The sequence below is a fragment of the Hemitrygon akajei genome, chromosome 13 (genome assembly GCF_048418815.1).
Source record: "Hemitrygon akajei chromosome 13, sHemAka1.3, whole genome shotgun sequence".
Taxonomy (NCBI): domain Eukaryota; kingdom Metazoa; phylum Chordata; class Chondrichthyes; order Myliobatiformes; family Dasyatidae; genus Hemitrygon; species Hemitrygon akajei.
In genome coordinates this window covers 2,362,173-2,375,795 of record NC_133136.1, presented here as the reverse complement: position 1 = coordinate 2,375,795, position 13,623 = coordinate 2,362,173, and the positions used below count along the sequence as shown (strand labels likewise).

The 13,623-nt window shown below is 44.5% G+C and overlaps 1 protein-coding gene across 8 annotated transcripts in view; it reads left to right on the top strand.

Moving 5' to 3' along the window:
• pias2 (protein inhibitor of activated STAT, 2) overlaps window positions 1–13,623 on the top strand; it is a 93,919-nt gene that overhangs the window by 17,608 nt on the left and 62,688 nt on the right. For all 8 annotated transcript variants that reach the window (XM_073064032.1, XM_073064029.1, XM_073064028.1 and 5 more), the window contains one exon: window positions 8,893–9,364. In XM_073064032.1, coding sequence (XP_072920133.1) covers window positions 8,893–9,364 — 472 coding nt within the window. The remainder of the gene's footprint in view (window positions 1–8,892; window positions 9,365–13,623) is intronic.

Genomic DNA, 13,623 nt, shown 5'->3' with positions numbered 1-13,623 from the left:
TATAGGGGGTGTGCAATTACCGTAGATTCTGGATTATAAGCCGCTACTTTTCCCCCACATTTTGAACAGCTTTGAACTCTGCGGCCTTTAATCCAGAGCGGCTAATACATGGTTTTTTTTCATGCCGCCTCGTAAACATTTTGCCTCGTAACAGTAGACCAATAAAATTGATGAGTAGTTCACAGAGGTCCAATGAAATTGAACGATAAATCAAGCGCACTTTCACAATTAAATTATTGTAAATCAGTCATTTGTACTCACCCTCATCAACATGGAAAACACTCGAAGAAAAGCATTGTGCTGCCTTTATGGCAGTTACTTAGTTTATAATATTTTCGCTTAGTAATTCATTTGTTAGTTAAAGTTAGAAGTGTTTTAACTATATTTGTTTTCTGTACTACATCGCGGGATGCTATGACGTCACACCCGGTTTCGCCACGACTTGTGGGATACCGGTTTGCGATATACAGGAAGGTGGGGGCATTACGCGAGCGCGTCAGACCCGAGCACATCAGACCCGATTAGACCCGATCGCGTTACGCGAGCTCATCAGACCCGAGCGAAAACGCTGCTTTTAAGTTAAAGGCGATCAATAACTTTTCCTGGTAGGCTGCAGTATATATATTTTTACCAGTCGCTAGGAGATATTGGAATGTTGTTCGTGCTGTTCAGTAAAAAAGTATATGCAACGTAATTTGTGTTACCGATACGTATGTATATTTAAAAGTAGCCGTATTACAGGCACGGTTCGAAAAAAAGCATTTGCAATATATATTTGTTTGTTACCATATGGATTTAATTAAAAGTTAAAAAATCCTCACGTGTAATATCTTTCTGTGTAAATATCTCATATTACAACGTGGGACACCTGCGGCCGAAAATCCGGTGCGGCCTTTACAATTAAAAAATTGATTTTATTTCTAAAATTAGAGCCAGCGGCTTTTAATCAGGTGCGCTCTGTAGTCCGGAATCTACAGTAAAATAGAGATGTGGAGAAATTTCTTTAGCCACAGGGTGGTGTATTTGTGGAATTGTTACCACAAGCAACTGTGGAGGTCAGGCTGTTGAATGTATTTAAGGCAGAGCTTGAATTGTTCTTGATTGGACATAGCATTAATGGTTCAGGAAAAAGTGTGTGAAGTGGTGCTGAGGATGGGGGATAAAAATGGTCAGCCATGATTGAATGATGGAGCAGACTCGATAGGCCAAATGGCCTAATTCTGTTCTCATGTCAAATGGTTTATTCAGGAAAACTGGGAACATTCTTTTCCCAATGTTTTGCTTTTATATTTCCAATTTTCACTCAAATGAACACTGCATTTTTTGCCTGGATTAAATTGAAATTTTCACCCTACAGTTTCATATTTGGAATGGTCGTTTTGTCATACAGATCAGCGAGGTATGCCACGTCTCCATGTAGAAGTTCAGTCTTGTTTCCTAAGCTGTCGTCGACTTAAAGCAAAAATTCATCCAAATGACTTGAGTGTGCAATGTTTTTCAAATGCTTCGTTCATCTTTTATGGAAGCTTTCCTGCAATCTTGATGGTTTCGTGGCTTCATTAGACAGTACTACAAATAAGACACTTGGGGTGTCGCTGATCTGACAGGAACAGAATAAAACCATATTCCAGGTATGTAACATTATATTGATGCACTTTCTATAGTTTGTTTCTTAGCAGGATTCGAATTCAAGACTTCACCACCTTCAGACTCCTAGAGATCATGCCATATGTATTTGGGAGTAAATACATTAAAAATTAACACAAACTGGGAATACCTATCAGATGGAATGATGGTAGCAGCACACAAAGGAACAGCAATGGCAAGATGAAGATGATCACAACAGAGAAAATTACGCTGACAAGGATTCAGATTGAAATCTGAATGTTGGTCGGGATAGAGCTAGTGTTCAGCAGGCTACCTTTATGCTATTACAGTTCACGCGATTGACCAATCAAGTAAGATTTCATAACTCCCAAAGATGGTTCTTGACTGCACATATGGAGCCAAGGTCATTTTGAATACCTCAAGAGGAATCCTCAGGTTTGGCAGGTTCGCTTCCTGTTCCAGTGCTGCCTCCTTTTTTAGGAAGTGTCTGCTGTACTGATGGTTGTGTCTCAGTTTTGATGCTGCTTATCACCCCCCCCACCCCCAAAGAATCTTGAACCCCTCTGATGACTTGTTTCTTCTAATCGCCCCTTTTGGGAATCACTGTTAAATAAGTAGTGAGATAGTCTTCATAAGTTCATTGTCCAGTCAGTCAGAAATCGGATGGCAGAGGGGAAGAAACTGTTCCTGAACCATTGAGTGTGTGTCTTCCGGCTTCTGTACCTCCTTCCTGATGATAGCAATGAGAAGAGGACTGGTCCTGGGTAATGGAGGTCCTTAATGATGGGTGCTATCTTTTTGAGGCACTGCACTTTGAAGATGTCCTGGATGCTGGGGAGGCTCATGCCCATGATGGAGATGACTGAGTTCACAACTTTCTGCAGTTTCTTTCAATCCTGTGCAGTAGTACCCCCCCCCCCCCCACCCTTGCCAGACGGTACTGTAGCCAGATAGAATGCTCTCCACTGTACATCTGTCAAAATTTGCCAGTGGCTTCGGTGACATCACAAATCTCCTCAAATTCGGAATGAAATCTGGCCGCTATTGTGCTTTCTTTGTAGCTCCGTTGATATATTGGGCCGAGGGTGGATTCTCAGAGATGTTCTGTCATCTAAAATGAAGATTTGGAGGATGTAATCATTGATAGCATTGTATGAAGATAGTTCATTTTCTGCACTGTATCTGCATTGATTTTGTTCATTTACAATCAAAAGAACACGGCAGTGTACAGGCACACTAGATGAATTCCTCCATCGATAACAATTAGAAACTACTACACAGTTTTGTATTATTGTACTCTATTCATGCAATCGGTAGTTTTATGTAACAAAGGCCCTTTATGATTTCAACATGATGTCATATCTTTGCTATTGACATTCACTTTTCCAAGGAAATTGGAGGGCAGTGTAAGCTAAATCCAGATAGGAGTCCCAAGCAAAATCCACACACCATGTTGCTCCTTCGCGTACAACTGCAGGACATGCCATACCTGCCGTTTGTTTTTCCTCTTGCCATCAAGCAGGGACCCAAGTACTCCTTCCAGGTGAAACTGAAATGTTTGACTGCTGTGAACAACAATTTAGTATACTGCATTTGATGTTCAAATGACTGCTGGGTAGCTGTTTAGTAGAAAATTTACTTTCTGTAGCAAGTGTGATCCTGAGCTTTTCTGTTACCTATCACTTGATTCTCCTTTTTCTACATGTCCAGTTACACTGATCTCAGAAGCCCATTGTAAACTTAGCTGAAATCCTCAGTTTCTGACTGGTACATTTTGGCCTTCAGTACTTGGCATCAAATTCAGCAATTTTAGTTTGTTTATTGTTGTTTAGAGATATCATACAGAACAGGCTCATCGAACCACTCTGCCCAGTAACCCACTGAATCACAGGACAATTTACAATGACCAATTAACCTACTAACCAGAATGTCTTCAGAGTATGAGAGGAGACCGGAACATGTGGAGGAAACCTATGCGTACACGAGAAGGAACGTACAAACTTTCTTACAGTGAATACCAGAATATAACTCTGCCATATGTTGTAATGGCATCATTCCAGTCTTCTTTACAGCCTCACAGTTATTTGTACTTCCTCCAGATGTTTTTATTATAGCAGTGTCACCTCTGTCTTTTTAATAATCTCTCTGGTATCTTTTCTTGTAAAGCCTTATCTTGTTCTTCCCCAACTGCAAGCCCCTCCTTCCTTTGTAACTTATAACTTGTTTCATTTCCAGCTGTTTTACCGTGGCTGACAAGTGAAGGTGGAGCCAAAGTAAAAGCAAAAGAAAGAGCAGACAAGGAAGCCAAAGCTAGTGGGAAGATAGAGGACTGGGAAGCTTTTAAAAACTTGCAGAAGGAAACTAAGAAGGTCTTTAGGAAGGAAAAGATGAATTATGAAAGGAAGCTGGAGACTAATATCAAAGAAGATACTAAAAGCTTTTTAAAGTATATAAAGGGTGAAAGAGAGTCGAGGGTAGATATAGGACCAATACAAAATGACACTGGAGATATTGTAATGAGAGACGCAAAGATGGCAGAGGAACTGAATGCGTATTTTGCACCTGTCTTCACAGTGGAAGACGTCTGCAATGTCAGGAGTGTTCAGGGAAGTAAAGTATGTGCAGTGAAAATTACGACTGAGAAGGTGCTCAGGAAGCTTAATGGTCTGAGGGTGGATAAATCTCCTGGACCTGATGGAATGCAGCCTCGGGTTCTAAAGGAAGTAGTTGGAGAGATTGTGGAGACATTACAAATGATCTTTCAAGAATCAATAGATTCTGGCATTGTACCAGATGACTGGAAAATTGCAGACATTACTCCACTATTTAAGAAAGGTGAGAGGCAGCAGAAAGGAGACTATAGACCAGTTAGCCTTACATCAGTGGTTGGGAAGTTGTTGGAATCGATTGTTAGGGTTGAGATTATGGAGTACCTGGAGGCACAAGACCAGATAGACCAAAGTCAGCATGGTTTCCTGAAAGGAAAATCCTGTCTGACTAACCTACTGCAATTTTTTGAGGAAATTGCAAGCAGGGTAGACAAAGAAGATGCAGAAGTTGGATTTTCAGAAGGCCTTTGACAAGGTGCCGCACATGAGGCTGCTTAGCAAAATAAGAGCCCATGGAATTACAGGGGAGTTACTAGCATGGATGGAGCATTGGCTGGTTGGCAGAAAACAGAGTGGGAATAAAGGGATCCTATTCTGGCTGGCTGCCCGTTACCAGTGGAGTTCCACAGTGGTTGGTGTTGGGACTGCTGCTTTTTACGATGTATGTCAGTGATTTGGACTATGGGATTGATGGATTTGTGGCTAAATTTGCAGATGATGCAAAGATAGGTGGAGGAGCAGGTATGTTGAAGAAATGGAGAGCCTGTAGAGAGACTTAGATAGTTTAAGGGAATGGGCAAAGAAGTGGCAAATGAAATACAATGTTGGAAAATGTATGGTCATGCACTTTGGTGGAAGAAATAAACAGGCAGACTATTATTTAGATGGGGAGAGAATTCAAAATGCAGAGATGTGATGTTTAGGCTCTATAAAGGCATTCATGAGACCGTACTTGGAGTATTTTGTGCAGTTTTGGGCTCCTTATTTTAGAAAGGATATACTGACATTGGAGAGGGTTCAGAGAAGATTCACGAGAATGATTCCAGGAGTGAAAGGGTTACCGTATGAGGAATGTCTGGTAGCTCTCGGGCTGTATTCCGTGGAGTTCAGGAGAATGAGGGGGGTTCTCACAGAATCATTCCAAATGTTAAAAGACCTGAACAGATTTGATATGGCAGTTATTTTCCACTGTAAGGGATTCTAGGACAAGAGGACACGACTAGAGGATTAAAGGACATCCTTTAGATCTGAGATGCAGAGAAATTACTTTAGTCGAAGGTGGTAAATCTGTGGAATTTGTTGCCACCAGTGGCTCTGGAGGCCAAGTCTTTGGGTGTATTTAAGGCATAGATGGACAGGTTCTTGATTAGCCAGGGCATCAAAGGGTATGGGGAGAAGGCAAGTGAGTGGAGATGACTGGAAGAATTAGATCAGCCCATGATTGAATGGCGGAGCAGACTCGATGGGCCGGATGCCTTCCTTCCTACTTCTGAAAGATTGAGAACCTGTTTCACTCTCCACAGATACTCCCTGACCCGCTGAATATTCTCAGCATTTTCATTTCCAGTATCAATCACATTTTGTTTCCGGAGAGGCATTGTTGAATTGCTTTAGTTAATAATTCCAGCACTGTCTTGTAATTGTTGAAAAAGAGACATAAATGACAACCATTTACACCTTTGGTTGGATTTGGAGAGGGCACTGTGACCATGTGTGCTGCCATCTTAGCAAAACAAGTGCATGATGACTTGACTACTGTGGGCTTGTTCTTGCTGACAACATCCCCTGCACCATCTGTCTACTGAACATGTCTCTCAAGGACTTGGGCTATAATATTGCTTTTTCTCCTTTTGTATGACTGAATGTTTACTTGATCATAATTATATGTAGTGCATGTGCTTTGTGTTGTTTCTGACTGTTGGTACTGTGTTTTGCAACTTGTCCCTGGAGGAATGCTGTTTCGTTTGGCTATATTCATGTGTGTAGTTGAATGATAGTTAGACTTGAACTGTTTACCAATAGGCAATGACAAAGCAAGTTTTGTTTACTTGAGCTTGGTTCCACCCTTTAAGTGTGAAATAAGTCATATGCAGCAGCCTCTCTACAGAAACAATTTTGTATGCATTCAAAGACAAGTGTCCTTTTCAGAAAATAGAACTTTTTGGAATGCAGTGTAGGACAAATTTGCAACAAGGCATGGTAAGTTTAAGATGCTTATGAGCAAAACAAAAAGTGTTTTGGACCAGGGTGTTGGTTGGTTGTTGTATCCAATGATGACAGTGAAAGCTGTGCGAGAGAGTTTTTAAAGTGGAAAAGCCATTGCACTGGGGCATTTCTACTCTTTTGATGTTGAAAGTTTTGGTACAAATAGTCATCACAAACTGAGGACTTGGTTGCAGTGGATGACCGTGACTACATTGTGCCTTGTCATGCCCTTTGCTCTCCATGCAGCAATGCAAACCCCCTTCCTGGCCTGGCCGTTGGATCTCACTGTAGATTTCATTGGCCGGAGCTGACTTCACATGCTAGGACAGGCATGTCCCCATCTCACTAGGGTATAAAACCCACCAGCTACCCTCACTGGGGTGTGGTTGCTATCACATGCAAATAGCTACTCAGTGACTTGGAGTCATGGGTGAGAGCTGAGTGTCCAGTGGGAACCAAAGGTGAATGAAATGACCCAGAATACACCCAGTGAGCCCCTTCACCAGAGGTGTTATCCCTCCCTGGCACCCTGTACCCCAGATGTATTGACAGGGCTTGATTTTGGGTCTGTTTATTTGTTTGTTGATTGAACTACAGCTCCGATTATGCCCTTCCAGCCCTTTGAGCTGTGTCGTCCAGCAAACCCCCGATATAACCGTAGCTTAATCACAGGACAATTTACAAGCACCAATTAATCTACCTACCAACCAGTACATCGTTGTGCTGCCAGAGGAAACAACACAGTTACGTAGAGAGCATACAAGCTCTTTATAGGCATTGACGGATTTGAACCCACTTCCAGTTAAGATGGTGCTACCAAACTTGTGCAACAGCTTCCTGGTAGACAAAAAGCTAAGAAATCAGATTTAAAAACATCACTAAAAATACCTCTTCTAAGGTAAGTTGTGTTATTACTGCAAACCATGAAGGGACAAGTGATGGTGAGTTCAGAGGATGAATCAATGCAGATGGAGTTCCAATGCCCGTACATCTGGCCCAGTAGCCAGGTTGGATCATTCTGGACGTTGGAAGGAGAAGTCGTGGCCCAGGCAGCGGAGATTCGATTTTGATGCTCATACAACTGGCTTGGGAGCAGGCCTTCATTGCTCTGGCTTCTGTGAGGAGAAATTGGAGCCTGGGGAAAGGAGATTTGATTTTGATTTCAGCTGGCCTCGGGTTTAAGGTTGGATTACTCTGGGTGCCCAGCTGATTTGAAGATCTTGAGAGTGGCTTTGGGCTGGATGACAAATTCTGGATGCAGAGTGAGTCGCTAGGCAGCGTGGTCTAGGCCTGGGGCCTTTTGGAGGAGCTGTGCCTGGGTCTTAGTGTGAGGTACGATGTGCAGTTTAGGCAATTTAAACATCGACGCAGATTGGAGATGAGAGCTGATTTCGCTCATTCTCTGCAATGTTCACTCACTTCTTTTTCCAGGGCACCGGAGAGCTTTACTGTTTCGTTGTTGGATCAATTTAAACACCCGTCCAGATTGACTGAAAAGACATGGTGTCATTCAGGACAAGAGCTGATTTTGCTTGCTCTCCGTGATGGTGATTTCCATGTTGCTGAGGCTATGAAGACTGCTCTGGCTGCTGTGCTCCATGCTTGCTAATATGAATTTATAAGCAAGACTTTGGGCCTACTTTGGACTGCTCTGGGGTTTTGATCTGAAGACTCATTTTTGGTTTGAAATGCTGTTGTTCTCATCAATTGTTTGCATGACTTGCATTTTTTTCTTTCTCTTGCGCATCGAGTGTTGGTCTTTTTTTTTCTTTATATTGGGTTCTTCCTGGTTTCTTGCTTTATGGCTACCTGTGAGCAAACAAATCCCAAGGCTGTATAATTTATACATTCTTTGATAATAAATGTACTTGAATCAGGATCGCTGGTACTGTAAAACATTGTGCTAACCACTACTCTACTTTGAAGCCCCAATTGTTGACTACAGTAATCATGTAACTGCCAGAAAACCAAAAGGTGACTGAGACTGTTGGTGATATTTTCTCATCCAGCAATTTCTATGTCATTTATTCACTATTGGCATTATTATTATTCACGATCGAGTTTATTGTTATATGGCTAGAAATCTGTTTTGTGGAGGCAGTCCTTTGCAGACATAAAATTGTTATATTTTGCAAAAGAGTCCACCAAATAAGGAATAGTGAGATAGTGTTGATGTCCATTCAATGATGGCAGAGGGGAAGAAGCTGTTCCTAAAACGTGTGTGTGTCTTCTGGTTCCTGATGGAACACAGCTAGTTTGCATATGTGACAAAGAATGTAAATAGTTACTTGTATGACATTATTATGATACTAAGATTCTAGCTCCCACATCATTTTCCTAGATCAAGGTAATGGTTTCTGTATAGACACCAAGTATTAAAGAATATAGTACTTGATAAGTAAGCCATTATATTTTTCAGTATTAACATTAATGCTAATAGTAAACACCATGACCATCTTTTATCTTTCAGAATATGGTTTCCAGTTTCCGAGTCTCAGAACTTCAAGTGCTGTTAGGTTTTGCTGGACGTAACAAAAGTGGTCGTAAACATGAACTCCTTGTAAGAGCACTACACTTATTAAAGAGTGGCTGTAGTCCTGCCGTTCAGATCAAGATTAAGGAACTGTACAGGCGACGCTTTCCTAGAACAATTGAAAGCCTTGCTGACTTGACCGCCATAAAGTCTTCTGTTTTCTCTTTGGACAATAACCTCTCAACTGACTCTGAGCTGGGGTCAGGTATTGCACAGTCTTCGTCATCCACGTCAGCCCCTGCTCAGCCCTCTTCTCCACTTGTTAGCCCAGTGTTACTACATGAGACTAAGCCCAATATAGAAATGCAAGAGGCTTCTCCTTCCATTCATCCTGTCCATCCAGATGTCCAGTTGAAAAGCATACCCTTTTATGATGTCCTGGATGTGCTTATTAAACCTACAAGCTTAGGTGAGTTCCAATATTCAAACATTACAGTAATAAACATTTTAGTTAATCTAAAAGAAAATTCAGATCAGTCTTTTGTATTTTGTGCTTGTTTCCAACAATTCAGTGGCTGAGACTTCGAACACCTAGCTCATATGAATGCAATGGTAGTGTAGCGGTTAGTGCGATGCTATTATAGCTTGACATCAGAGTTCAATCCTGGTGTCATCTGTAAGAAGTTTGTACATTCTCCCTGTGGAATGCCCTCCCACAGTCCCAGGACATACCAGTTAGTAGCTTAATTGGTCATTGCAGATTGCCTTGCGATAAGGCTAAGCTAGGGTTAAAACGGAGGTTTACTGGGCGGCACTGCTGAAAGGGCCTATCACATGCTGCATCTAAATAAATAAAAATGTACATTATATTGAAAAACGTGCTAGTTAACTTGAAATTCTTGGATGTTGGTCAGCAAGGGAGGAAGTTTAAAAAGCAGCAGGTGTTGCATGAGAAAGTGCTTGTAAGAAGATAAGTGGTATGCTGCAGTATGGAAGAGTGAAGCAGTGCATCAGGAGTAGTAGCTCCTTAAATGGGAAGACCCATGTTGACCTTGTGACATCACTTTGGATACGTCAGTTTATGGAGGCTGCTTCCTTGAATATGATAATTGGTATGGTAGAAGACAAGAACCTGGCTTGTCCTTTTCTGGTTTGGAGGAGAGGTGTGGGAAGTGGAATTGGTGCAGTTAAATGTACTATCAACTGTGATGTTAAAAGAAGACATGTCAGAAGTACCGGTGTGAAAGAGCATTGTTGGGTGTGACACGATAAAGACAGTAAAACAGAAATTGGAATAAAGATGAACTTAACAGTTGACTTATTTCATTTAAAAGACTTTCAATTCATAATTCAATTCATTTAATGCTTTTCATGGTACACTAAGTGTTTCACAAGTTAAAAAAATTATAAATAGAGGACATGCATTTAAGGTGAGAGGGGTAATTTCAAAGGAAATGCAAGGGACAAATTTGTCATTTTTTTACACACAGAGTGGTGGGTGCCTGAAATGCTCTATCTGGGGTGGTGGCAGAGGCAGATGTTTATAAAGGCACATGAATGTGAGGAAAATGGAAGGTTATGGATATTGTGTAGGCAAAAGAAATTAGTTTAGTTGGCTATTTGATGACTAATTTAATTACTTTGGCACAACAATGTGGGCCAAAGGGCTTGTTTCTGTGCTGTACTGTTCTATGTTCTATAAAGCTATACAGTCATCAAAGATGCTACCGAGCAGCTATCCATCCATATTTTGGTAAATCAAGAGCACCAGGCTGTGCTCCTTTTTCCTGCACACAAACACAAGCTGAAACAAGAGGATCCAGGAGAAAAAGTTGTATTGGTCCAGGAAGTAGGAAGTCATGACTGCTTTGAGTTGTAGACTGGCCATTGTACAAAGACTTGGCTATCAGTCTAGATGAGTATGTCACCACCAACATGGACCTTATCAGCAAGGGTGTTGAGAACTGCATACGAAAGAGGACAATCCAGGTGTTCCAAAACAGGAAAAATTGATTGTATGTCCAAAAAGTGATGCTAGGCTATATTTAAAGATAACTGAGAAGAAATAATAAAGTATTGGTGGAATTAGTGGGTGGAGGTGTTGATCAGCCTCACTGCTGGGGGTAAGTAAATTGTTTTGAATCTGGTGGTCCTGAGCTGAATGCTAAATAGCACCATAGCATCCTCCGTGATGGAGGATGTAACAGCAGTTAGCTGTTACAGTTTGGACCATTAGAGTTCAGAGTTTAATCTCTGAAGGAGGCCTCGATAACCCCCTTGTGCAATTGGATCCTGGAATTCCTCACTTGCAGACCCCAGTCAGTTCGTATTGGCAAAACATCTTCACAATTTCCATCAGTACAAGAGCACTGCAGGGTTGTGTACTTACTCAGGGTTGTGATGGTCTGCATCCCAGGGTACTTAAGGAGGTGGCTCTAGAAATCGTGGACGCATTGGTAATCATTTTCCAATGTTCTATAGATTCAGGATCAGTTTTTGTGGATTGGCAGGTAGCTAATGTTATCCTGTAGCGGTGTGCTACACGCAGCGCTAAAATAACGACACGGAGTCGGTAAACTGCAATTAAAGATGAATTTTATTCGAACTTCACAGCCTTGCTTTAAAGCCTCCCTCATCCCGCCCTCCCCTGGCGCGGATGCTCTAAGGGACACGTACTCACAAACCCCCGCAGGCTTTTTCCCTTTGTTGCGGACCTGGCCTTTGTGCCTGCGCGCTGGCTATTTGTGAGCCAGTTCGAGTGCGCTAGGAAGTGGGTCGCCACATAACCCCCCCCCCCCCCCAGAACCGGCGATACACCCCCCAATGTCCACAGTCTGGGCCGGACCCTGTTTGGGAGGTCGGCCTCTGCGCTGCGGTGCCGGAAACTCGACCGGTTGTGCCAGGTCCACATGGGCCAGTTTGAGTCGGTCCACCATGAAAACCTCCTCTCTCCCCCCAACGTCCAGCACGAACGTGGACCCGTTGTTCCTGAGCACCGTGAATGGCCCCTCGTAGGGCCGTTGCAGTGGTGGCCGATGCCCGCCCCGTCGTACAAACACAAACTTACAGTTCTGCAGGTCTTTGGGTACGCAGGTCAGGTTCTGCCCATGCTGTGAAGTGGGTATGGGGGCCAGGTCACCGAGCCTCTCGCGTAGTCTGCCCAGGGCTGCTGCGGGTTCTTCCTCTTGCCCCCTTGGGGCTGGTATGAACTCCCCGGGGACGACCAGGGGTGTACCGTACACTAACTCGGCCGACGAGGCATGCAGATCGTCTTTGGGCGCCGTGCGGATGCCGAGTAGGACCCAGGGAAGCTCGTCCACCCAGTTAGCTCCTCGCAGGCGGGCCATGAGAGCTGACTAGGTGACGGTGGAAACGCTCCACTAGTCCGTTCGACTGTGGGTGGTAGGCAGTGGTGTGGTGCAGCTGTGTCCCCAAAAGGCTGGCCATAGCTGACCACAGGCTGGAGGTGAACTGGGCGCCTCTGTCGGAGGTAATGTGGGCCGGTACACCAAAGCGGGACACCCAGGTGGCGATCAGTGCCCGGGCGCAAGATTCGGAGGTGGTGTCCGTGAGCGGGATCGCCTCTGGCCAACTTGTGAACCGGTCCACGATAGTCAGGAGGTGCCGCGCTCTGCGCGACACTGGCAGGGGGCCCACGATATCCACGTGAATGTGGTCGAAATGCCGGTGGGTGGGGTGGAACTGCTGTGGCAGAGCTTTGGTGTGCCGCTGCACCTTGGCCATCTGGCAGTGCATGCACGTTCTGGCCCATTCACTGACCTGCTTGCGGAGTCCGTGCCAAGCGAACTGGTTGGCTACCAGCCGGACAGTTATCCTGATGGAGGGGTGCGCTAAGTTATGAATGGAGTCGAAAACACGGCGCCGCCAGTTTGCCAGGACAACGGGACGGGGCTGGCCGGTGGCGACGTCACAGAGTAGGGTCCTCTCACCTGGGCCTACGGGGAGGTCCTGGAGCTGCAAGCCGGAGACTGCGGTTCTATAACTCGGGATCTCCTCGTCTGCCTGCTGCGCCTCTGCCAGTGCCTCAAAATCTCTACCCCTTGGGAAAGGGCATGAATGTTAGGGCGAGAGAGCGCGTCCGCCACGACATTGTCCTTACCCGAGACGTGCCGGACATCCATCGTGTATTCAGAGATGTAGGACAGATGGTGCTGCTGGCGGGACGACCAGGGATCGGACACCTTCGTGAACGTAAAGGTAAGCGGCTTGTGGTCCGTGAACGCGGTGAAGGGCCTATCTTCTAAGAAGTACCTGAAATGCTGGATTGCCAGGTATAGCGCCAACAGTTCCCGGTCGAAAGCACTGTATTTGAGCTCGGATGGCCGCAGGTGTTTGCTGAAAAACGCCAGGGGTTGCCAGCGCCCCTCGATGAGTTGTTCCAGCACCCCACTGACTGCCGTGTTAGATGCGTCCACTGTGAGGGCGGTAGGGACGTCCATTCTGGGGTGCACTAGCATCGCGGCGTTTGCCAAGGCTTCTTTCGTTTGAATGAAAGCGGCGGCGGACTCCTCGTCCCAGGCAATGTCCTTGCCTGGACCCGACAGCAGGGCGAACAGGGGGCGCATGATTCGGGCAGCTGAAGGGAGGAAGCGGTGGTAGAAATTGACCATACCTACGAACTCCTGAAGGCCTTTGATCGTGGTGGGTCGGGGGAAATGGCGGACCGCATCTACCTTAGCGGGCAGAGGGGTTGCCCTGTCTTTAGTA